General features: G+C 39.9%; 1 protein-coding gene across 8 annotated transcripts in view; it reads left to right on the top strand.

Annotated features, from left to right (window-relative positions):
- Positions 1-17609: 17609 nt before the first annotated feature.
- POLA1 (DNA polymerase alpha 1, catalytic subunit) overlaps positions 17610-27169 on the top strand; it is a 559576-nt gene continuing 550016 nt past the window's right edge. For 5 of the 8 annotated variants that reach the window (XM_060694058.2, XM_087871334.1, XM_087871336.1 and 2 more), the window contains exons 1-3: positions 17647-17792; positions 20878-21002; positions 22663-22759. In XM_060694058.2, coding sequence (XP_060550041.1) covers positions 17750-17792; positions 20878-21002; positions 22663-22759 — 265 coding nt within the window. In that variant the 5' untranslated portion in view covers positions 17647-17749. Of the gene's footprint in view, positions 17793-20877; positions 21003-22662; positions 22760-27169 lie in introns of all 8 variants that reach the window. The other 3 variants (XM_034433156.3, XM_087871335.1, XM_087871332.1) reach the window with 1 other exon arrangement.

Raw genomic sequence — 27169 nt, 5'->3', positions numbered from 1 at the left:
TTAATCCTATTGTTCTACAAACCTATGAATACAGAATCAACCCCTTCAGTGTTAAGTTTCAAGAAGTTCAGTGAATAGAATAGAAACAATATTTTTCTGATTGTTTGGAGTGGAATAGATCTGCACAAGAAGAAAGTGAAACTAAGTATGAGGAGGAAGGGGCAAGCAGACAAGCAGTACAAAATGAAAGTGAAACTTTCTGAGCACAATACTGCACAGCCACAGACAGACAAGTCTTTGGATCTTTTTGTGTGTATGACCTGAGGTTTATCACATTCTTTCCTTGGAGGAAAAAACCTATAATGGCAGCAGGCCGTAAAAGAGACCCAGTTTGGCAATATTTTAATGACATTCCTTTACCTATCAGTAAGGCAGGCATGTGTGCAAACTACAAACACTGCAAGAAAGAAATGCAAGGCCTGGTGGCCCGAATGAGGCAACATCATGAGAAGTGCTGTGATGAAGATGACCAAAGAAACACATTTGAACAGGCAGGAACTTCAGGTTGGTAAACATTTTTATTGAATCATATTTCTAAAGACTGCCTTGAATTGTCATGTTTGAGCAAAATTATATTTCTTATTATTACTGCATGTTACTGTCATTTGGTACAGTTATGAAGAAAAGCAAATATTCCTTTTGGGGCAGTGCTGTGTACAATAAGCAGAAATTGTATAAACAATAAAATAACAGCATTGACTTTTTTGTTTAGGGGAATTCATGGATTCTGGAAACTATCCACCTTCAAGATCACCATCCTCCTAAAATTTGGTGGGTTATGCAAAATGTTTTGAAGAAAAAAATTCAATTTTCTCCTCAATTGTTTTTATTGGGTATAGTTAAGGGCTTTTCAGTGGGTGAAACAAAATTGATATTGTATATGGTGACAGCAGCTAGGTTATTGATTGGTCAATATTGGAAAAGGGATGATATGCCTACAATTCAAGAATGGACTTTGAAGATGGCCAGTTTTGCAGAAATGGCGAAGATATCAGCATATTTAAAAGACCGGACTCAGGAGACTTATGTATGGGAATGGAAGAAATGGATAGATTATGTGCAGAATAAATATCAAACTAGGAAATACCAGATAGCTTTTAGCTGAATGTTGTGTAGAAATGTATAGTATATAGAGGGCAATGTAGCTTATTGTTATGTAGAAATGTATGGTGCACAGGGGGGAGAATAGAGGGGTGGTAAAGTATGTTATAATGCAATGTGGACGCATTTCACCTTGGGGAAGTCATGGGAGGAGGGGAGGGTTAGGGGGGGTTAGGGAGGGATGGGCGGGAAGGGGGGAAAATTGGGTTTTGTAAAACTTTTTCAATTAAAAAAAAAAAAGATCACCATCCTCCTGTTCTACAGTTTCAGAGTTATCCATCCAGGATAGTGCTTCATTAGCATCATCATCATCAGACACCCACAGCCACATATCACTATCATCTAAAAGAAAGAAAAATCCCTTCCCTCCTGGAACCACCATAGATAAGTTTGTGATAAAAACTAGCAGATTAGAAAAAGAGTTAATTGATGAAAAAATTGCCCAGTTTGTTTATGCAACGAACTCTTCTTTCTGTCTGACTGAGAACCACATTTCATTAATATGGTTCAGTCACTGAGACCAGGATACAGTCCACCCAGCAGAGCAGATGTTGCAGGGAAACTGCTGGATAAAGTGTATGACAGAGAAATGGAGCAATGTGCAACAGCTCTGGAGGGTAGAATTGTTAACCTAAGTATTGATGGGTGGAGTAATGTCCACAATGATCCTATTGTATGTGCTTGTATAACAACAGAAGAAGGGAAAGTCTTCCTTGCACAAACAATTGATACGTCAGGAAATGCACACACAGCAGAATACTTACAAGAAGTGGCAGTAAAAGCTATAACAACATGTGAACAAAAATTCAAATGTCTAGTACGCAGTTTGGTCACAGACAATGCTGCAAATGTATCCAAAATGAGAAGAAATTTAGAAGAGCAGGAAGGGAATACAAAGCTAATAACATATGGTTGCAGTGCTCATTTGCTGCACCTCTTAGCCAAAGACTTAAGTGTTCCAGAAATAAAGACTAATGTTGTTGAAATTGCTAAATACTTCCGTACCAATCATTTTGCTGAGCAGCTCTGAAAAGGATGGGTGAAACCAAGCTAACGCTCCCACAAGATGTTAGATGGAACTCTGTGGTGGACTGTTTTGAGCAGTATATCAAGAACTGGCCTATTCTGATGACAGTTTGTGAAGAAAATCGAGATAAAATAGATGGCACTGTCACGGCCAAAATCCTCAACATTGGGCTTAAGAGAAATGTTGAACATATGCTGAGCATCCTGAAACCCATCTCTGAAGCTTTAAACAAAATACAGAAAAATAGCTGTTTTATTGCTGATGCTGTTGAAATTTGGAAGGAACTGAGTGAACACTTAAAAACAGAACTATACATGGACAGAATTAAATTACAAGCATTAAAAAAACGAATGGGACAAGTACTGTCTCCAGCTCATTTTTTGGCAAATATTGTCAATATCCAGTATCAGGGTCAAAACTTAAGTGCTGAGGAAGAGGAGTTAGCTATGACATCCAGCAATCATCCATCTGTAATGCCAACTATAATAAACTTCAAAGCTAAGGGGGAACCATTCAAGAAATATATGTTTGCTGAAGATATTTTAAAGAAAGTCACACCAGTGAACTGGTGGAAGTCACTTAATTTGTCACTGGATTTAGAGACTGTTCAAGTAATGATTTCATTTTTAACAGCAGTAGCTTCTTCTGCAGGTGTTGAAAGAATATTCTCTTCCTTTGGACTCATTCATTCTAAATTGAGAAATCGTTTGGGACCCGATAAAGCAGGAAAGTTTGTTTTTCTTTTCCAGATTATGAACAAAGAAGAAGATGAAGATGACGAGTGAGCTACAGAGGATAGTATTTAAGTTTTTCATGCGTAGGCTGGGCTGACAATCTAAGTTTCTTAAAATATATATATTTTGTTTAGCCAAACTAGTTAACAAACATGGATGTTTGTTTAAACAAATAACATATGCTGTAATGTTATTGTTTCACTTGAATAAATCTATTTAAATTGTTATTATTAAGGTAATGATTATTTTTCTCCTTCCTAAGTACAATAGAAAAGTTGTCCAAATATGAATGATTAATCTATTAAACTGGGGATAAAGAAACTAATATGAAAAGTTGCTATTCTAAAAATCTTCATCTACTTGCATTTTAAAGTTATACCAGCAAGAATTAGTCTTTATGTAGAAAACTATGATTTAAATCAAGCCTTACTGACTAGTTATTTAAATCGTGATTTAAATCAAATCCACCCTGGCACAAACCTATAAGAAACAGGCAGACAAACACTGAGCTCTCCAAAGACCATTTCAATTGGGGGAGAAAATTTACCTCTCCACAAAATATTTGAGGTTAAAACTCCCTAGCAAGAAATTGGGGCCAAAGTTTATGGGACCATAAACTTCCCCATAGTAAAGATAAATCAACCCGGTCACGGTGCAATTGAAGTTGCCCTGACTGCTAGGGAAGATACGCCCGGTATTCCATAGTAGCCTCTTAAAACCCATGGTTGGATCGACCCTGAGGCCACTACCCTGTGAGCCCCCAGACCCCGTGTTCATAGGTGGCCAGACCCATTATGAGGTGCAGGATGGGACAGGAAGTGACGTTTTTTCCTGTCCCCAGCCTCAGAGACTCCTAGAGAGGCTCCTACAGACTCCTAGAGAGGGTCTGGAGGCTGGGGACAGGAAAAAAACGTCATTTCCTGTCCCATCGGGAGTGGGGAAATGAGCCCTCTCAGCCTCCGTAGGGCCTCCAAGGGAGTGGGAAAGGCTGTTTTCGCCCTTCCCACATACACAGAGAGGATCTGGAGCCAGGTAAGAAAGAAAAATGGGCCTACTAGGCCATCATGTGCCAGGAGCGGGGGGGAAGGGGGAGGGGGTTGCGCACGCATGCGAGTGGGCACGTGCGTGCGCGACCCTCCCCCGCCCCCCTCTCCTGGCACGCGATGGCAAAAAGGTTAGCCATCACTGCACTATACCTTTAAAACTGTGGAGCTCCAAAAATCAATTCAGCGTTTGCCAGCAACTGAGTGAAGACGGGAGATCATGGGACCAGGGGCGTGGCTTGGGAGCCAGGGAGGAGAGAAAAAATTTAAATATCACTCAGTTGTTTGCCAAAGGCTGAAGGATTTAACCCATTCATGGATAGTGGGAGCAGCGCACAGGAAAAAGACAGGGTCATAGGGGAACGTAAATCTACGTGGGATTAGTTCTAACTGCATCCGAAATGGTGCTGAAATGGTGCTCCTAAATAATGACTGTATTTCTTTTGAAGTTTGGCTCATGGGTCATGAATTAATTAGGGCATCTTTGGAAACTTCACAAACTGTATGTTTTAACATCTTTATAGTATCTAGATTGTATCTGTATATGCAGCCACCATGCTAAATTTATCCCTTGGCTATTCAATTCCTGTTTGTTTTTCAATTCCCCCTTCTCATTTAAAACATCTTTGTATCTTACAATTTTTTCCATATCCATCACATTTGGATATGTTAGTGCCTCCATCGTGGAGAGCCAGACTGGTATTTTCAAATAGTGTTTTTCCTTGATTTTTACCCTTATTGCAAGTAAGGCATTTCTACTGTATTTATGTGCTTTGTATTTCTCATACCATAGAAAGGCATGACACTCCAGTTGTAAATCGTGTCCCTCTAATACTCTAGTAATCATCTATGTTTCAAAGTTATCCATTCTTTCAGCCAGGTAAGGGCAGCTGCTTGATAGTATAATTCCCAATTTGGCAACCCAAAGCCTCCTCTATTGGTAGAGTCTTGCATTAATTTCAGCCTAATTCTTGCCTTCCTGCCTTGCCATATAAATTTGGTTACCATTCTATTTAATTCCTCGAAATATTTCCTTTCTAGCTTTATTGGGATTGTTTGGAACAGGTACAACAGTCTTGTTGCATAACAGTCTTCCTAACAGTGATAGTTGCATATTTTTCCACTTTTCCAAATCCAATTTAATTTGCTGTGTTAATTTTAAGTTAATTTTAATCTTCTTTTATGATTACACATCTCGCTGATATATTCCCAAATATTTTACTTTTTTTACTATCCATTAAGTCTTTTTTCTGTTCCTTTGTAAGATTCTTAGTTAGGAAAAAAACAGATACAAAGCTTGATAGACGAGAAAGGTATACTACAGTATCAAAATGACAGTAAAAAAATAATATCCAGAACTACTATAAAAATCTGTATGACCAAGAGGAACTATGGGAGGATAAAATAAAACAATACCTAGAAGAGGCCAGGTTGCCTAAAGTTCCTGAAGAAATAAGATCTACACTAAATGAAAGGATAACAATGTTTGAATTAACAGAGGCAATTAAGAGACAGAAGAATAACAAAATTTCAGGACCAGACAGCCTACCGGAAGAATTCTATAAACAACTACAAGATTTCCTGGGACTATTACTCCTGGAAGTTTAGAATGAAATCTTACTAAAAGCTAAAATACCAAAATCCTGGATGGAAGCAAATATCACCCTCATACCAAAAAGAAGATGCAGATTTATCGCAGATTAAAAACTATAGACTGATCTCACTTTTAAATGCGGACTATAAAATTTATACATCAATCATAGCTGAAAGATTGAAGAGATTCCTGAATGAATTTATATTTCCAGACCAGAATGGTTTCCTGCCGAATAGACAAATTAAAAACAATATGAGAATAATTTTGAACACATTGGAAAACTATGAAGCACATCCGGAAAAACAAATGGCACTGATGTTTCTAGATGCACAGAAAGCATTTGATAATGTGAACTGGTGATTCATGATACTACAACTAAAATATATGTAATTTGGGGAAAAAGTATCAATCTGATCAAGGCAATATACATCAGACTGCAAAAGTGTTTGTGAATGAGACATAACAGAGAATATAAATATTAAAAGAGGCACAAGACAAGGATGCCCATTGTCCTCATTATTTATATTGACTCTGGAAGAATTAAATAGAAACATTCCCCAAGATATAGAAATAAAAGGTATGGAGATAAAAAAAAAGAAAAAAAAATACAAACTACAAGCTTTTGCAGATGATTTGGTTTTCATCATAGAGGAACCGCAAGAAACAGGACCCAAATTCTCTTGCAACTATCCTCCCTCTAAAATAGAATTCAGGATGGTTTGTAAATGTTGTAAAAATTCATTCTCAAAACATTTATAATAAAAACCTGATAATCAGTCTGATCCCAGAACTTTCCTAGTTCAAACACTTTAATAGCTTCAGAAATTTCCTCTATAATTTTGTTTATTTAGATATTCATCTATTTTCTTTAGAGACTTGTCACTTCTCTTATACAAATGGAAATAAAGTTGATAAAATGCTTTTTGTATGTTCACATTGTCCTCCCTATTGTAATTTCAATACATTTTTTCTTTTTCCTTTCATAATTGATCTGCTACTTCCCTCGCTTATTTGAAAACTCATTTGTTTCTTTATATAACCATTTTTATTTTCATTTAGTCTTACTATTAACATAGGTAACTGTTGTTGGAAGAAAATATCCATCTGGTCCAGTTCCAAGCTGGGAGAAAAGCACTGGAGAAAAAATGGAGGCTGGAGGCTGATTGGAAAGATGTTTTAATGATGAAGCAGAAGCACATGGGTGGTTCTCAGCAGCTAAATACATGGAGTTGAGAGTGAGGAGTTTTTATATCTTCTTTTGGGTTTTCACTTGAGCTTCCTGTTACTGTGCAAGAATATGTATTCTATTGGCTGTTGTCAGATTCCTATGGGGCCATGTAGGGGTTATGTCAGGGGTGGGTTCTAAATTTTTTTACTACCAGTTCTGTGGGTGTGGCTTATTTTGTGGGTGTGGCTTGGTGGGGGGTAATGTGACTGGGTGGGCATGGCCAATCTTTTTTTTTTTTTAATTTTAAAAGCATTTTTTCTACAACCTTAAGAGGTTGTAGAAAAAATGCTTTTAAAAGCTTCTGACAATCCCAGCTGAGCCGCGCGATCATCAGAGGCTTTTTTTTTTAACTTTTAAAAGCATTTTTTTTGGCTGAAGAGGTTGTAGAAAAAAATGCTTTTAAAAGTTAAAAAAAAAGCCTCTGATGTGGTGGGCGGGGTAAGCGAGCGGTGACCAGGCCAGGAACCGGTTCAGGGGCATGGCCAGCCAATGTTATTACCAGTTCTCCGAACTACTACAAATTTTTACTACCAGTTCTTGCGAACCGGTGCGAACCGGGAGCAACCCATCATTGGGTTATGTAGGGGACATAGGTTGTCTGAGTTAAGTTTGGTTGAAGTTTCTGAGGGTGATGCAATGTCTTTAAGAGATTATGAGCTGTGTGTTTTAGTGGGTTAATCCCATTATGTCGTGAAGGGTCATGTCTTAATCCCTTCACCCTCAGTTGAAGGTCTTCTGTTTTGTAGATAGGCTGGCCCAGTCTTTCTTAATAGGCACAAAATATTAGCTGGATGCAGGGAGCTGGGGCTCTGAGTTTCTGTCTCCCTTAAGATCTGTCTCTCTTCTTTTAGTTTTTTATTTCCTTTCTTTATTATTATTATTTTTTATTATACATTTTCCTTTATTATACATCACGTTTCCATTTCTGCAACAACACTGTACTGTTTTATCAAGTCTCTTTTAAGTATACATAGTATTATAAACCCTGATTGTAACCATTGTTCTCATAATTATACAATATAATCTTTTACATACGTAATCTTGTACGTCCTAGTTATAACTGTTATTCGCAGTTATATCATGACACTCTATACATTTGTCATCTATACACTTTAATCTATAGTACAGTCCAATGTAAATATTACTTATAGCGTATATGCTTATCTATATCTATATCTATATCTATATATTTACTTCTATTTTGTTAATCTTCTTTCATTATTAAGTTAGCAATCTCTGCACTGTTATCTAACCATTTGTACAATAAATCCCAAGTTAAGTAATACTCTGTTTCCTCTTTCTCCTTAATTTCCATTGTTAACCTGTCCATTTTAGTGCATTCTAATATTTTCTTTCTTTCTTTCATGTATCGGTATACTTTCATTTTTCCAATTTTGTGTATATGTGATCCTCGCTGCTATTATTACATGTAACACTAAGTATGTAATATTTTTGTCGTATTTCCCCGGTAGTATACAGTTCTGGTTTTAGATCTCTTTGTTGTGCTGTCATCTCTTCTAGCCATCTTTTTATCTTTAACCAATATTTTTTTGCCGTTGGACAGGTCCACCACATATGGTAATAGGATCCCGGTACCTGTTTACATTTCCAGCACTCTGGCGACATATTTTGGAACATTTTTGCCAGTGGCAAATGCCATCTATAGAACATTTTGTACAGGTTTTCTTAGTATGCTGTTGACATCATTAATTTGTAATTTCTTTCCCACAATTTTTGCCAATTTTATAATTCTATGGTATGCCCAAAATCTTTTGCCCATATTATGGTTTCTTTTACATATTCTTCTTCCATTTTAAAGTTCAATAGGTAATTATAAATCTTCTTTATTAATTTATCATCTGTCCCTAGCAATATCTGGTCCAATTCTTGGGGTTCCTTATAAAATCCACATCTTTCTGCATCTTTCATATGTCTTATTTGTATTTGGCTATATGGCCACCAGTCCAAGTCAATTCCTTGATTTTTTTAGTTCCTGTTTTGATTTTAAGTTCCCTTGTTCATTTAGTATATCTTTGTACCTTACAATTTTACCCAGTTCTAAAACATTAGGATATATTAGCGCTTCCATTGTGATAGCCAGACTGGTATTTTCATATAGTGATTCTGTTTGATTTTTTCCCATACTGACAACAGAGCATTCTTGATATAATGCCTTTGGAAGTATCTATATAGTTTACTTTTCCCATCCCATACAAATGCATGCCACCCCAATTGTAAGTCATGCCCTTCTAACATCAATATTCTTTTGTTCTTCAAATTTATCCACTCCTTCATCCATGTGAACACCGAAGCCTGGTAATACACTCCTAGTCCGGTAGCCCAAACCTCCCTTGTTTTTAGAATCTTGTAGCATTTTCAATTTGATTCTTGGTTTTTTGCCTTGCCAGAGGAATTTTGACATCAATTTATTTAAGTCCTCAAAAAATTTTTTTCCTAATTTTATCAGGATTACTTGAAATAAAAATAGCAATTTCGGTAAAATATTCATTTTTATTGTGGCTATCCTTCCGACCAGCCACAGCTGTAGATTTTTCCATTTGTCCAAGTCTGTCTATTTGCTGTATTAATTTGGTATATTCATTTGGTCTTCATTAATAGATGTGCATCTTGTTGTTAGGCAGATTTCTAAGTATTTAACTTTTTTAGTTATCTGCATGTCCAACTTTTCTGTCAGTTCATTTTTCTGTTTATTTGTAAGAATCTTTGTCAATATCTTGGTCTTTTAAGTTCTGCCACCGCACCAAACTCCTCTATTTTCTTTATTAATTTGGGTCCTGTTTCTAGGGGTTCCTCCAGAATAAATACTAAGTTGTCTGCGACTGCTTGTACTTTGTAACATTAAAAAAAAAACTTCAAACCATTTATTTTTGGGTCTTGTCTGATCTGTCTAAGCAGGACTTCCAGGGTTAGTATGAATAAGAGAGGGGATAGTGGCCTCCTTGTCTTGTGCTCTTGTTATGTTAAAAAAAAAGATTTTTTCTTTTTCTTTTAGGGGAAATATTTTATCTTGCCTTTTTAAAATATTCCTCAAAATATTTCATTCTTCTAGGAGAGGGGTGGGTGCTAACTTTCTGCAATGTCATTGTCAAAGTTTAATTTGTTGAGAAATAAGTCTCTCTGGAAATTTAATTCTTTTTTTCTCTTTATTTCATCCAAAATAGCTTGTGTTTTCTCTTGATCATTGCAACATATCATTTAAGTATCCATCCAACAGAACTAGATTTCTTTTTATGTGTCAAACCCACAAGATTATGATTTGAAAAAGGCTTTACTTTTTATGTCTATCTTATATTATGAATCTTGGTAGTCAATTTTTTTGAAATCCAAATCATATCTATTCTTGAAAAGGATCTATATGTCTTTCAGAAAAATATGTTCTGTCCAATGAGGGTAGAGATCATTCCAACACCCATCCAACACTAATTTTCATAAGAAAAGCCTATTAAAGGGGGACTTCCGGTCTGGCTTCCGTCGCCACCAGACGGTTCTCCGTGACCGCCAGCCCCGCTGCCTGTAAAGAGCCGCCTTTACATCTGAAAGGCGGCTTGAAAAACTCCATTTCCTGATGGAAATGCGAGCCAGAGCAGGTGAGGGCAGGTAGAGCCCTCTGCGAAGTCCCCAGAGTTTTTTTTTTACTCTTGGGGACGAGCAGATTGTGGCTCCCTATTTTCGCTCGCCGCTGCTTCGGGAGAACTCTGCCTTTTTGCAGAGCCAGGCGCCGGGACCGGACCAACCAATAAAATTTAACAGATGGTTTAGTTAAAGAGAGCGAGATTTGAACCTGGGACCCTAAATCGCAAGTATTTTTAATGATTTTACAAGCGTTTTTAACTGAAGGGGAAAAAAAGTTTAAAATGGCGACTGCTGAGGCTTGAGAAGAAAGCCGAAAGTGAAAGTCCTTCCGTAATAAGCTACAAAGTAGCGAAATATACAGTGCCGGCTAGAATCTAGAAGGAAAATATGCATTTTAAGTTTCCTTTTTCTTGGAGATTTGTATTTGATCTTGTTTGGGGAAAAGTCTTCTTTAAAAATAAAAACAGAACTTTTTTGTGTGGCAGGATGGCATTAAAACTAATAAAGCCTGACAAACAAGCAGTGGGGGGAGTGTCAGGGCATTTATTAATCCCATGTTTGGCTCTGGGACTAATTACCCTGGTTTAGAGAAGGTGAATCGAGGCTTATTCCTTGTTGCACTATTCTGATAAAGAAACGCGAAGGAAGGTTTCTAATAAAACTCATTTATTTGTTATAAAGAAAATAAAACACCTCACTAACTAAGAAAAGTTAATTGTTACATTTTTGAAAGTAATTCGGGCCGGCTATCTTTCAGCCGGACCTTGCTGGAAAGAGAACAAAGGAAGAGTGTGTGAAGAGCAAGTGAAGGAATGGAATGTGGGTGGATGCGGAAACACGTAGCTTACTGATAAGAAGTTGGCAAAGCTACGGAGAGTCTGACAGTCCAGAAATAATGAGCTCAGCTGGTAAATAAAATAACGCAGTGACAGGGAGTGCTCCCCCATTTACAATTATCTGAACAAGCTCTTAGCTTACAGACTCAGCAGAATGGTTTTAATTTAAAAGAATTTCTTCAGGAGGAAATGGCAAAGTATCACGAGACTGTGAACCAGAAATTTGAAAAATTAAGGCAGGAAATTAAAGAAATGATACAACTAAGTATGATAATCTGCAATGAAAGATTGTAACAGTGACTAATGCTTTTTCAGAAGTTGTTATAAAGATGGATACAAATATTAAATTATTAGAGTCTAAAATGGAGGAAGTTGATGATAAGATTTATAATCTGGACAATAAAATACAAAGAATTGAAAATGATTTGATAAATATTCAAGACAATAGTTTAGAAGTAAAGTCAAAAAAGGAAGCTGGTCACGAGACTTACAATGCAGAAGATATAAAGCAAGGAATTGAAAAAGAAGTTGTAATGATGCAATACAGGCTCACGGAATTTGTGGTCAGAATGAGAGGGTTACAGGAAAATAATAGAGATGACCTAAGAAAAATATCTGCTCAAGTTCTGGCTGGGATTTTAAAGGTTCATCCTGAGGAGGTATCTTGTAAGATTGACAAGGCCTATAGAGTAAATTCTTGGATTGCAAAGCAAAGGCAATTGCCTAGAGATGTGGTGATTTACTTCACAGATAAAGAAATAAGAAATGATATTGTGCAAAAATCCTTTAATTCTACTCCACAACTGTATGGAAGAAAGATCTGGATATATAAAGAATTGCCGCCTAAGATGTTAAAAGATAGAAAGAAATTTGGACTTTTGGTGACTGAGCTAAAAAAACAAAATATCTCATTCAGGTGGGACGTTCCAGTTGGTATAATATTGAGATATCAAGGAGAAAGATATCAGCTAAATACTGTTGAAAAAGCGGAAGAATTTTAGTACAAGGTTCTCAAAAAACAAAATCAACAAGAGATAGAAATTCAAGATAAGCAGAAGGAGGTGGAAGTAATGAAGAAACAACAAGTTACAGAGGTCTCTACAGATGAGCCGCTTTTGGATTCTACTTCAGAGGTCTCAGCTGGACTATTTAATACAAGAGAGGCGGCTTTGGATTCTAATGTAATGACTTATCAAGTCACAAACCAGCATGGAAATCAATCAGTTGATATACAATTTATAGAACCAGAATGGAGATTTAAGCCACAAAAGCAAAACCAACAAGATCAAGTTATAGATCAGCATGAAAACCAAATAGTTGATATACAATTTACAGAAAGGAAATCAGGATGGAGATCCAACCCACAAAAAGTCAAGAAAAGAAGAAGCAGGTCTCACAAAAACAAAAACTTTTAAACTAAACAACAGTGTAATGCCAGTTATTTAAGAGATGATTGAATATATGAAAAGATAATCGGCAAAGTATTGGTTTATATTATCCTGAGGAGAGTGACAGATCTCTGCAGTGCTGTACTTTTGGGATGTGAAAAGGGCCTTAAACTGAATGGATTGGAACTATCTTTTTTTGGATTCTTTGATAAATATACTACGTTTATGCTGAGCCACAAGGCAAGAGTGTTATGGGATTGGGGCACGCAGATGAACTGGCTATTACCCTATTACGGTGGTTGGAATTAATAATTTGGATAAAAGACACCTCTACAGACACTATATGGAATACAAATATAAAGTCACTCGGGTGGTTGTTGTTGTTGTTTTTTTTATGAAGATATTTGTTATTGATGGGGGTAGATGGTAATTGAAGATACTGAACATACTGTTGGAATTAGGATGTGATGTTACCCTAACATGGGTGATGGAGTTTACAATCCAGAACGCAGACTGAGATGCGGTAGAAAGGGCCATTTAGCCAGAGTGTACAGAGTTACACAACTAATCTCAAAACCCATAGAGAGACAAACTAAATTTAAGAAAAATCAATTCAAAAATTACAACGGGGGCGAGGACTGCTACACTGCAAACTATGATAGCTACCCCCCAGAAAATATAATTGGAAATGCAATTGGAAACAAAAAAGATAAGATTTTTGTCACAATCCAATTTGAAGGCTCTCCATGTAAAATGGAGGTGGACACAGGGTCTTCTATGTCCCTGATGTCCTGGCATACTATAAAAAAACTAGTCCCTAACTTTTCCAAAACAAGTATCAGGCCAATCTCCACTAAATTAAGGGACTATCAGGGCAAACCTATCCCCATTCTGGGCACCTGCCCTTTCAATATTCAATATGGCAATTTTTCAGGCCTTCTTCCTACCATTATTGTAGAAGAACAGCGACCCAGCCTCTTAGGTTTGGAGTGGTTTCATTCCCTAGGCCTTTCAATTTCCAGTATACATCACATACAAGAGCCCCTTCTTACCAACCTCATTCAGGAATTCAGCGACGTATTCACCAGTAGCCTGGGTAAGTACAGGGGGAAACCCCTTTCCTTTAATTTAGACCTGCAGGTAGCCCCTATACGATTTAAACCTAGACGGGTCCCCTTTGCATTAAGAAGCGAGTAGATACTAGACAAATTAATAGCCCAAGGGGTACTAGAGCCTGTAGACCATTCCAAATGGAAGACTCCCATTGTCACACCAGTTAAGCCAGATGGTTCAGTTAGAATTTGTGCTGACTATAAGTGCACATTAAACAAGGCTCTTCAAAATGCAGCCTATCCGGTGCCAGTCGTGCAACACTTGCTTCACTCATTAGGCCAAGGTAAAATTTTTGCTAAATTGGACCTAACCCAGGCCTACCAGCAAATTCCGGTAGATAAAGCAACCTCAGAAGCACAGACTATAGTGACTCACAGGGGAGCTTTCAGATGCAATAGGCTCCAGTTTAACGGAAAGGATCCTCCAGGGAATCCTAGGGGTTGTCCCTTATTTCGACGATATCCTCATAACAGCTAAGGACATCGTCCAGTTAAGGGATCGCCTCAGAACTGTATAAACACAGTTTAAAAGAACAGGACTCATACTAAAACAAGAGAAGTGCAAATTAGCAGTCAGTGAGGTAGAATTCCTGGGGTACAGGATCGATGCCTCCGGTCTGCAGCCAACCGAGGCTAAGGTCAGAGCCATTCAAAATGTCCCTACTCCACAAAATAGAACAGAGTTACAAGCTTTTCTGGGCCTTCTAAATTTTTATAGTCTGTTTTTACCACACAAGGCTTCGTTAGCTGAGCCTTTACACAGACTCCTAGATACCAAAAGACCTTGGTTGTGGGGTTCTCGAGAAGAAGCCGCTTTTAAGGCTGTATAAAATCTTCTCACCTCAGACAGCCTTCTGCTTCAATACGACGAACAGCTTCCTCTAGTTTTGACTTGTGATGCCTCTCTTTACAGCATTGGAGCCGTTTTAAGTCATAAACTACCTAACGATTTAGAAGCGCCCACTGCATACTTTTCAAGAACCCTGTCTCCAACTGAACGAAATTACGGGCAAATTGACGAGGCGTTGGCATTAGTTACAGGTGTCAAACAATTTCATGCCTACCTGTATGGGCGCCACTTCACCTTGGTTACCAATCACAAGCCGTTACTAGGAATACTTTCAGGGACCAAGCCAACACCTCCTATCCTTTCTCCTCGAATGACAAGGTGGACAGTATTCTTAGCTGCTTACAATTACACATTAAAACATCGCCCAGGCAAACACCTGGCTCATGCCGACGCCCTGAGTAGATGCCCTCTTCCCATTGCGGCTGAAGACCCTGCTCCTGCTTGCACTGTTTTACTAATTGAGGAGATGCCAATCCCTCTCAATGCTAGAGACGTGGCACTACATTCAGCCAAAGATAAAGTCATCTCAAGGGTATTGGACTGGACTAAGAGAGGATGGCCTTCTGAACCAGTGGGGCCTGAATTCAAACCATACAAGGAAAGGCAACTTGAATTGTCTGCTATGAAGGGATGCTTGTTATGGGGACATAGGGTTGTTATTCCTGCCTCACTGCAACAGCAAATTCTAACATCACTACATGAAAGCCACCCAGGGATAGTCAGAATGAAGTCCTTGGCCAGAAGTTACCTGTGGTGGCCACAAAACATCAGTGACTGGGTGTCAGGGTGTGCAGACTGCCAAGAGTCACAACCAAACCCCCCAAGAGCGCCCCCAACTGAATGGGACAAACCAAAGGACCCTTGGTCTTGAATTCACATAGATTTTGCTGGCCCTTTTCAAGGACACATGTTCTTAATTGTGGTAGATGCATATTCCAAGTGGGTGGAGGTCAAACTTATGTCATATACTACTTCTAAAGTCTTGACCACAGCGATGCAAATCCTCTTTCCTACCCATAGTATACCAGATGTCTTGGTATCAGATAATGGTCCCCAACTGGTGTCTGGGCCCTTTGAGCTATTCCTTGCAGGACTGGACATCAAACACTCACTTACAGCCCCTTTTTTTCCAGCTACCAATGGCCGACTGAGAGAGCTGTCCACTCTGTAAAAGAAGTTCTGGCAAGAATGGGGCCAGGAAACTGGAACTCTATGATTTCTACATACCTCTTAATGCAACACGCTACCCCTTGTCCAGAGACAAATCAAAGCCCAGCCGAGCTTCTGATGGGGAGGCGAATAAAAACTAAATTGGACAAACTACATCCAACATATTCCCCAGACACTGCCAAGATTAACACTTCTGGACTCAGAACTTTTAAAACAGGGGACCACATATATGCAAGGAATTACTCAGGAAGTCTCCTATGGCTTCCTGGCATAGTTACTCAAGTCTTAGGCCCCAGGTCATACATAATTACCGAGGGATGGAAGAATTTGAAGAAGGCATATAGATCAAATTAGGGGTAGACAAAACGGACAAACCAACTTAGCTACCACTATTAACCCATCAAACCAGCCAGATAAAGGATTTCTTGCAGATCAAGCAACTGAGCCAAGGTCGGAGGTCGAGGACTGGGACGCAGCTCGACGGGAGGGCAACTTACCGGGTCTTCGGGACTTTGTTCCAGCGATAAACTCTCCACTAGTTGATGAAGAACCTACTTCCACTTCTTCAGGACCTTCTTCGGTGCTCTCATCTACATCCAGCGAACCAGGAGGCCTGCGGAGGTCCGGATATGTCAGGAGGCAGCCTGCCTACCTCAAGGACTATGTATGCGCCCTCTAGTGCTGGAGGAATGTTGCGTCCCAGGCTTCACGTCGGTCCGCAGAAGCTGCTGTGCGCTGATTGGTTGTTTCGTTTCTGGCGCGAGTATATAAGTAGCTGTCAAAGTGCTGACAGCCGCTGCTCCTGTTAGCTGAACAGCCTCGCTAGCCGCCAAAGCTAGCAAAAGTGTTAACCGCACTTGTTAACCAATAAATCCTGTTAGCTTTCAAAGAAACTGTCTTGCCTGAGTCTGTTCGTCCCTACCAGGACATAACAGTTTCTATCTTAATTTATTATGTAAATTCAGAAAATTATGTAAATTCAGAAAATTAATCTAGTTGAACAAACTATTGTTAGGTATGTTGTGCCAATATACATGTTTATTTTGATTGAAATGAAACATTAATGGCAGTACACAGATTGTTCATAAATTTAAGGGCTGACTAGAAAGACAAAATGGTTTCATAGTGTCAGTTTAGTCTGTATAATTAAATAGTGATCTGATTTGTGTGTCAATTCTTTGCCTTAATGTCTCATTACATAAGTGAAGCTAATTCAATAACAGAACTGAAATAATTAATAGCAAATATATACAATAACCATATAGCAAAGAGGCTGATGGGGTGTGTATTAAACACTATGTTATTTATTTTATACATCTGTACTTAATTCTTTGGAACAGCTTACAGTATATAAAAAACAGTCAATTACAAACTAATGTAAAGGTCAAATTTTTACAAATGCAGCAGTGAAAAATTGTAAATTTAAATTTCACAGGCACATTTCAAAGAGTGAAAGATCAAAGATGTATAAGAATAGGCAATAAATGTATTTACAAATCTCGCACCTTCCTTTTAGCATTAAGAGTCGCGAATTTAGCCCGCGAGTGGGTGGGTGGACAATTTAAAAGAGCAAACCGAGAGTATTAAGGACACAATTTTATCATTTGCAGTATTGCTTCTGAATAACATATTTAAATTCAGAGCCCATGCCAGAAAATGAACAATTCGTATTTGTCAATTTCATTGCTCCTGCCCCCTTTTAGATAAACTCTTCTTCTATTGGTTTATGGCAAGTCAGAAGCTTCATTCCTTTATTCCTCCTCCTCAGCTGTCCGTGTTGTTTTTCCAAGACATCAGGAATATAGGAAACTATATAGAAAACGATAGTTTTCCGTAATGTTCGCGCGCCCGCTTTCCTTTCTCCAGAAACAGCCTACTTGCTCACACTCCCTCTTCCTGTTCCCACCCTGAAGCGGAATAGGAAAGGCGGATATCGTCATCTGGCTTCTAATTGGCTGTTCAGCCCGCCGGGGCACTTGGGTTTCTTTTCTCGCGCCACTTTCAGGCGCTTTGGCGCGAGAGCTGGAAGTTGAGATCTGATTTGGGAGGGAGCTGCGCTTTTTCCCTTCGTTATGGAGCTGAGCGAGCGTCTACATAACGACGATTACCATGGAGGTTAGCATGCCTCGGGATGTGGGATGTGGGATGTGGGATGTGTTGGCGGAGGAGGAAAGTCTCAAACCGGAGGACTACTAGCAAAGGGCAGAGAGATTGTTGGTAGAAGTGAATGGTGGTGGGCATAAGCTGAATCTCCGAAAGGAAGAAAGCAGTGCAACAGCAGCAGCTGTGTGGAAAATAAATATTTTGACTCTGAATTCAGGATAAATAAAATGGCTGTGGTTCAAGCCTTATTACTTATATCTCTCTATTGAAGGCATAAATAGTTTTACTGTCTTAGTAGTAATCGCATTTAGCGCTACTGCAGTGGTTTCATGGCGGTTTGCTTCTCAGAAATTCCATTGAAATCTTTTTTAAAAAATAGGATTTTTTTTAGGAATTTAGGAATTTTTGTGACATAAGCCCAATTTCTAAAATTTCTGAAACCTTTTCAGTGATGCTCCATGAATGTTTATGTGGGGCTACAGTAATTCTTATTGAAATTGGTGGTGCTTACTTTCAAGGTAAAGCTTCTGAGAGCTCAGCCTTTGGGAATTATATAACATATCTGTGAAGTTTTAATGACAACAATAAAGAAGTGGTTTTTCATTTTCCATTATTTCTTCTGACATGTTTTTTTTTCAACTCTAGCCTGTCATCTTGGTATTTGTCTTCCATCCAAATATTAACTACTTCTGAATTTGCTCTGCTTTTTAAGCCAAATTGATTAAGTGCTGTCATCTAGCTAGATATTTATTGTCAAGTGATTGTGCAAAGATGTGCAATCTTTAATTTTACTTTTCTTCTAGTGGCTTTTTTGCTAATTTTCTCACTGAAGACTCAAATTTGTCATTTTTATATGAATGATAGTTTCTTAGGCTCTTCAGATGCATTAAAACTATATTGGTGCAGTTGTAGTATAAGGCTGAAATAACAAGTTTTCAAGACATAAGCTTTTGAGATGAAACTAGGTATTGACAAAGTAGTAAGTGAATCAATAAGTAGATGGTTATTGTTACAGCTGGCTCAATCATCCTCATAGGCATATTGTTGAAGAAATATAAGAACATGTTGCAGCTAGTTTCTTTTAATCTTCAAGCCCACAGGATTTCTCCCTTCTTCATTTAAAGAATTTGTATTGAAAACATTTTAATTTAGAAAGAAGAAAGAAAAACAGATAATAACTGATTGAGATTTTTATGAACTTGAGGAACTATGGCAAAAATGAGATAACAGTATTCCTGAAATAATAGAGCAGAAATGGATTTGAGATCATCTAATTTGTTTGATGTAAGGTGCTTTATAGCATCCTTAACAGATAGCTGTCCTGTCTCTGCTTACATCTTCTAATGAAAGATAGACCACCAACTTTATAAGCTTTCTACTCTACTGCTAAACAGCTCTCGCTCTTCATGTCCTCTTACTTAGCAGAAATTTTGTTCCTTGTATCTCGTATCTATTGATTCTAGTTCTGCTTTCTAGAGCAACAGAGGACAATTTTGCTGTGTTTTAAAGGCAATTTTCCTAATATTTGAATACTATTACCATTCTTCCAAATCCAGTACATCCAGCTTTTTCACTGTTATTCAGAGGATTTGGTAACAGCTTGTATGTTGTCCTTGTTCTTCCATAGACGTGCTCTAGTTGAACAATGATAAACCATGTGTAGAACTAGATGCTGTACTCCAAGTGTGACCAGAGCAGATCATAGTTGTCATAAGAAGTTGCAAGACTGTTAAGAAATTGCAAGATTGAATATATAGCTGTAGAGTGTTGCAGTGCCATATTCAATTTAATTTAGAAACGGACATTGTTTTCACATGTACTCCTACCACATCAGATGTCCCTATTTTATATTATTTTCTTTTGCACTTAAATGCAAAATGACTGTCTCATTAAGAGTTTATAAGCATTCTATCTACCCCTTATCTGTATCACTAAGAAAACAGCAAACAGGACCTGGAAGAGTTCTGTGCTCCATCTGATTCCTCTTTCTACATAAAAGTTGAGAATAATAGCCAAACTCCAAGCCTATCATAGAAATCTGCAGCTAGCCATAATGATGAAAATATGATATGCATAGTGATATCACAGTGCAAACTTCGTCTTTTCATTTTTGTTGGTTACAAGTTTGTATGTTATGGAATAGAATAGTGACATCATGACAAACATCATTTGTCCACCTAAGTATACCTATGGCCTATCACACACTGCAAATGTTCCCTGGTTGCTCAAGGATTGCTTTAAGATGGCTAGAGCTCCTTGAAAAAGCTTGAGGGTAAGTGAAGACCCATTCTCTTGGGAATAAAGATATACATAACCACAACTATCGAGCTATCTTCTATCATACATATTAGTAAACTAATATATCTCACATTTCATGTTTACAATCCATTGGTGTGTGTGTGTGTGTGTTTAAATAAAGGATTTGGACTGTTGCTCTTAATTTTCCTCTCATTAGCTGCTTTTTCTCATGTTTACATTTATTTTTGAACTCTTTATTACCTAGTGTCTTGTCTCAGATGATATTAGTATCATTCACCATTGTCTGAAATTCTGGGATATTTTATTTGTGGGTTCCATTCACAAACCTAACTTTTGATATTTGCTCCAAGGATTGTTCTCTGTGCTGTTCCCTGAAAGGAAAGCTACTGTATTTTTCGTATAAGATGCACTCTCCCCAGAGGTGGGTTTCAGCTGGTTCTGACTGGTTCTTGCGAACCGGTAGTGGAAATTTGGAGTAGTTCGGAGAACTGGTAAATACCACCTCTGCCTGGCCCCGCCCCCAATCTATTTGCTGGAACAGCTGATAGGTGGTATTCCGGGAAGCAGATCCAACTACCAATCAGCTGCTCGTGCTAATTTAGGCTGTGCTGAAGCTGACCAGGCTGTTTGCTGTTTGCTGCAAGGAGGCAAATTGCTGAGAGGTAGAGGCATTTTTATTTGTAGTTTCAATGGATAGAATTCTAATCAACAGATCTTTTATCTTTCATTGACACTGATATTTATTATCAAAGTTTTGACCTTGTGTGTGTGTGTGTGTGTCTGTTAGTTATGGTCCCTCATGCTGTTTTTAATACTTGTTATCAATTCTGTTTTTCAGAAACAACAAATACTGCAAATCTTGCATCTTCATGTTTGCGTCGTGAGAAAAAATCTAAAAAAGGAAGGCAAGAAGCTCTGGAGCGGCTGAAAAAGGCAAAGGCTGGTGAGAAAATAAAATACGAGGTAACTAAAAAGTTGCTGTAATTTCAATTTTCTTTTTTTAAATCAATGTAGATGTGTCATTACCATATTGTTTTGTAAGTGAATGTGTCCACATACATTTATTTATTAATCCAGTTTTAGGAACTGGTACTTTTCAAGATGGATGATAGCATCCATCCCCCTATAGCTGTGTTCATGCTGCCTTACATGTTGAGATTCATAAGTGAAGAATGCTATGTAGGAGAATGAAGCTACTACTAAGTGGAGGTCTCTTATTTGTATGTATAAAAATAGATGCCCTGTAAGCATCAAGTTGACTCCTGATGATTGCATCTAATGTTTTTCATGGCAGTGTAATTGAAACAGTTAGCTGTTGCTTTTTTTGGTTATTTTTTCAATTTCTTAGTTTGGACAATAAATTTGGAATCTGAATACCGTATTTTCCGGCGTATAAGACGACTTTTTAACACATGAAAATCTTCTTAAAAGTCGGGGGTCGTCTTATATGCTGGGTGTCGTTCTCGTGTAACCAGGCAGACCAGCCTGAAAGGCTCTGACGAGCCAAGCTCTGACTATCCCAGCTGAGTTGCCTGCTAATCAGGCAACTCAGCTGGGATCGCCAGAGCCATGTAAAAGGAAAAAAGTTTTCCCTCTCCAGCTTGCTTACCTTAGCTGCTAGTCGCAACGCTTGCCTTGCTTCGCTTGCCTGAATCCATTCCATCAGCAAGCAACTCCCTGCCTGCAATCAAGCAGGCAGGGAGTTGTGGACTTCAACTCCCAGAATTCCTCAGCCAGCAAAGTAAAGCTGGCTGAGGAATTCTGGGGGTTGAAGTCTACAAGTCTTAAAATTGCCAAGGTTGGAGACCCCTGTTCTACTGGGTAAATTTTTTCCCCTTTGGGAGCTTTAAAAAATAGTTAATTGGGGTTTTTTTTAGTTGTTCTTTTTTAGACCTAGCCATTTAAAGTTTAGGAAGTTTTAAATTTAGCTTTCATATAAAAAATAAAATAAAATAATATTTGTGCAGCTTTCTGAGATTTAGTGTGTTTCTGTAGTGTTTCACTCTAACTACACAAACACACAAAATCTCACAAAGCTGTATGTGGAATTTTGTGTGTGTAAAGTGTGAAAGTTGGTTTTTTGGGCTTTTTGTGGCTGTGAGGTTCCTGCTTGTTGCAGGGGCCATTTTGGTTCTAGCACAGCTGCTTTTACATTGTGGGTGAGCCAGTTGTGTTGTGTTGTGTGTGTGTAAAGTGTGAAAGTTGTTTTTTTGGGGATTTTTGTGGCTGTGTGAGGTTCCTGCTTGTTGCAGGAGCCATTTTGGGTCTAGCACAGCTGATTTTACATTGTGGGTGAGCCAGTTGATGTTTTTTAATTTTTATTTGGTGTGCGTTGGAAGAGGGGTAGTCTTATACAGCGAGTATAGCCCAAACCCTATATTTTAACAGGAAAAGTCGGGGGTCGTCTTATACGCCCAGTCGTCTTATACGCCGGAAAATACGGTAGTTCTATATCCAAATATATTCTATTTAGCTTTAGATCAGTGAAGGTCAAAAAGTTGCTGCAGCTTGGTTAGGCATATCTATTTAAGTAAATATCCCAATAATGGCAGAATATCAAAATCTTATTTTCTTTGTTGTTGTTGTTTTTTAAAAAGTTATAGTAATTATTTTCTTTTTGTAGGTTGAGGAATTTACAGGTATTTATGATGAAATTGATGAAGAACAGTATTCTAAGATTGTCAGAGAACGCCAGGATGATGACTGGATTGTGGATGATGGTTTGTAAAATTGGTTTTTTTTATCTTTGGATTGATACTGAAACTGTTTTTCCATTCATTTTCTGGCAATGTGATTTAAAAGAAAATTTGTTATTTTTAAAATAAAAGGTAGAATTCTCTCAAAACAGGCATAGTGAGAGAACAATTGGTTTAGCTCCTTGTCATTAATTTTTTTTTAAAGAAATCTAGAATAAGTGAATATTTCTTATAATAATAGAAGAAATTGTAACTATTGGTAGGTCTTCAACTTGCAACCATTCATTTAGCAATTATTTGATGTTACAACAGTGCTGAAAAAAGTGACTTACAATCAGTCCTCACACTTATAACTGTTGCAGTGTCCCCACAGTCATGTGATCAAAATTCAAGCGCTAGCAATGAGCATGTATTTATGATGGTTGCAGCATCCAGGGGTCATGTGATCACTATTTGCGATCTCAACAAACAAAAGTTATTGGGAGAAGCTGTATTAATGTAATGACCATCTGATTTGCTTAATGACCACATTAAGCAATTGTTCCAATTGTGATAATCAAGGACTACCTATATGTTAAACTGATTTGAATAAAAAAACTGCTTAGATGTAGATGTAAATTGGCAGGAGTAATATAATCAGTTTCTCCTGATTATTTGGCATGATTTTTATAGCAGGTTGTGCTGCTGTAGCTAAGTTTTTTTTTCTAAGTTATCAACTACCAAGTCATTTGTGAGGATATGTCTACATTTTAAGATGGTTAACAGGAAGGAAATAATTTCTTCTAGTATTATTTATTTATTTATTTATTTATTTATTTATTTATTTATGTAATTTATATGCCGCCCTTCTCCCGTAGGACTCAGGGCGGCTTACAAAAACAAAGCAAAGAATTACATAAACAATTTAAAATCAGTTTAAAATTAAATTAAAATCAATTAAAAATTATTAAAATTATTTGAAGTCACCCCAACGGATTTAGCCCATTTGGTGAAAAAGCCAAGTCTTCAGTTCGCGGCAGAAGGAGAGGAGGTCCGGGGCTGTCCTGAGGCTGGTGGGCAACCCATTCCAGGGGGTCGGCACTCCCACAGAGAACGCTCTCCCCCTCTCCGCCAGCTGACATTGTCTGGCTGACGGCATCCTGAGGAGGCCCGCTCTGTGTGAGTGCACCGGACGGTGGGAGGAAGGCAGGAGACGATCTTGCAGATACTCCGGGCCTAAGCCATGTAGGGCTTTATAGGTGAGCACCAGCACCTTGAAACGAACCCGGAGAGCCACCGGCAGCCAGTGCAGCTCGCGCAGGAGAGTTGTCACACGGGAGTACTGAGAAGCCCCTGTAACAACCCGCGCGGCCGCATTCTGGACTAACTGTAGTCTCCGGGTGCATCCCAAGGGCAGCCCCATGTAGAGCGCATTACAGTAGTCCAACCAAGACGTAACAAGGGCATGAGTGACCGTGGCAAGGGCATCCTGATCTAGGAAAGGGCGCAACTGGTGCACAAGGCGTACCTGTGCGAAGGCCCCCCTGGTCACGTCCGTCAAATGATCTCCTAGGGATAGCCGTGAATCCAGGAGGACCCCTAGATTGCGGACCCTTTCTGAGGGAGTAAGGATCTCCCCTCCCATCATTAGTGACGGGGCCACTAGATCAAGAGATGCCGGTATCCACAGCCACTCAGTCTTGGATGGGTTGAGTCTGAGTCTGTTTCTTCCCATCCAGGCCCGCACCACTTCCAGGCAGCAGGACATCACAGAAAGGACATCCCCAGGGTGATCCGGGGTGGAGATGTAAAGTTGAGTGTCATTAGCATATTGATGGTACCTCACCCCGAAACCACGAATGATCTCACCCAGCGGTTTCATGTAGATGTTAAAGAGCAGTGGGGAGAGAACTGACCTCTGAGGCACCCCACAAGTGAGGGGCCTCGGGGTGGATCTCTCTCCCCCTGTCCACACAAACTGTGAGTGGCCCGAGAGGTAGGAGGAGAACCACCGTAAAACAGTGCCTCCCACCCTTAACCCCCCGAGTCGCTGCAGTAAGATACCATGGTCGATGGTATCGAAAGCCGCTGAGAGGTCAAGAAGGACCAGGATGGAGGAGCAACCCCCATCCCTGGCCCGCCAAAGATCATTTACTAGGGCGACCAATGCCGTTTCCATGCTGTAACCGCGTCTGAAACCCGATTGGTACGGGTCTAGGTAGTCAGTTTCCTCCAGGAACTGGGGGAGCTGCTGTGCCACCACAGACTCAACAACCTTTGCTATAAAGCGAAGGTTGGAGACTGGACGATAGTTATTAAGGGAGTCTGGATCCAGGGTGGGCTTCTTGAGGAGGGGATGAACCACTGCCTCTTTGAATGTGGCGGGGAAGACCCCTTCCCTCAAAGAAGCATTGATAACCGCTTGAATCCAGCTTCCAGTCATCTCCCTGGCTGCAGAAACGAGCCAGGAGGGACAAGGGTCCAATAAACATGTGGAGGCACCCAGTCAACCCATGATCCTGTCCACTTCATCCATCGAAACAGGCTCAAATTCAACCCAGATGTTACCATCAGGACAGGCCCCTGTTGACTCGTCAGACTCTGCCCAGTCAGAGTCCAACCCAGTCCGAATCTGAGTGATTTTATCTTGTACAAAATGTACAAAATTGTCAGCTCTGCCCTGCAAGGGGTCCTCCCTCACTCCATGATTGAGGAGAGAGCGGGTCACTCTAAACAGAGCGGCTGGGCGATTTTCTGCAAATGCAATGAGAGCAGCAAAATATTGGCGCTTTGCCGCTTCCATTGCCACAAGATAAGACCTAATATGGGTTCTTAACTGTGTTCGGTCAGATTTGGATCGGGAGGATCTCCAACCGCCTTCCAGGCGTCTTCTCCAACGCTTCATTTCCCTGAGCTCCGTGGTGAACTAGGGAGCCACCCAGAATCTGCGTTGGGTCAGAGGCCACAAAGGTGCGATTCGATCCAAGGCCCCCACCGCGGCCTGTTCCCAGGCCGTTACCAGGGCCTCAGACGAATCGTGGGATAAGGAGGCGGGAAAAGGTCCAAGCTCCGTCAGGAACCCTTCTGGGTCCATCAGGCGCCTGGGGCGGAACAATCTCACTGGTTCTGTCTCCCAGCGGCGGGGGATGACGGAGAGAAAGTCCAGCCTGAGGAGGGAATGATCGGACCATGACAGGGGATAGGTTGACGAGTTTCCCCTACCACGATCATTTATCCACTGTCCAGAGAGAAAAAACAGGTTGAGTGTGTGTCCCCCCTTATGAGTTGGGCCCTGTACAACCTGAGTTAGGTCCATGGTCGTCATGGAGGCCATGAACTCCCGACTGACTCAGATATCTCCCCGGCCGATGGCAAATTGAAATCTCCCACAACCAGAAGGTTGGGGAGTTCAATCACCAATTCGGCCAGGACATCTAGCAGTGCGGGCAGGGCTGAGGCTACGCAGTTGGGAGATAGGTACGTAACCAACAGATCCGACTGAACTCCAGGGTCCCATTTCAGAAGGAGGGACTCGCACCCGCCTATCTGAGGAACAGTGACCTTCCTGGGACTGAGACTTTCCCTAATAACAACCGCCACCCCCCTGCCCCTACCCTGGAGTTGCGGCTGGTGCAGCACACGGAAGCCTGGGGGACATAAATCGATGAGAGGGACACCTCCCTCCGGCCCTAACCAGGTCTCCGTAATGCATGCCAGGGCTCTGCACTCCTACACCCCCGGGGAAGCAGGATAAGGCCAGGGGGACGGAGCACGCCACCGGCTGGATGTAGTGGGGGCGCTCCCCAGATCCCCTTCTCTCACACCCCCTGCCCCTCCCAACCATCACCGGGATCGGAAGACCCTCACTCCATCGAGCCTCCTCTTTCCCCTCCCCTCCCCCCCTCCCCCCACCAACTTTGGTTGAGCTAGATGACTGAACCGTGAGAGCCGCCCGCAGCTCAGTTTTCACTCCCCGCCTCCCGGGTCCCCTTAAAATTTGATTAAAAACCCTAATTAAAAAAACCCCTCAAGCCCCGCTTTGAAGCATGCCACCACTCGGGGTTCCAAAACCTGTCCTTGAGGTAGGCCTTCGATAAATAGGAAGGCCATGACCGCGAGAGGGGGGCATCTCGCAGTGAGCGGAGGTCCGCCGAGGTATAAGCCAGTTAAAAATATGGGCAGAAACAGGTGAAGATGACTGTGGGCGTCGGAGATGGTAAAAACGGGATAGTAAATGCAAAGCAGTTGGGCTTGAAGTACCGGAATGTATATGCAATGTACTGTGCAATGTCAAGAATATGAGAAATGTCAAGAATTAGAAATAACAAGTTGGTTTTTATTTGTGAGAGTGAGCCAATAGATTATAAAAGTGCATTTGTATCATTGTATTTTTACAGTTTAGCATCTTCTAAGAATATATATTATTTTCTTATTAATTTTATCTTTACAACAAGC

The sequence above is a fragment of the Pantherophis guttatus genome, chromosome 5, assembly GCF_059756535.1.
Source record: "Pantherophis guttatus breed Tessera chromosome 5, ASM5975653v1, whole genome shotgun sequence".
Lineage (NCBI taxonomy): Eukaryota > Metazoa > Chordata > Lepidosauria > Squamata > Colubridae > Pantherophis > Pantherophis guttatus.
This window is presented reverse-complemented; position numbering and strand designations above follow the sequence as displayed.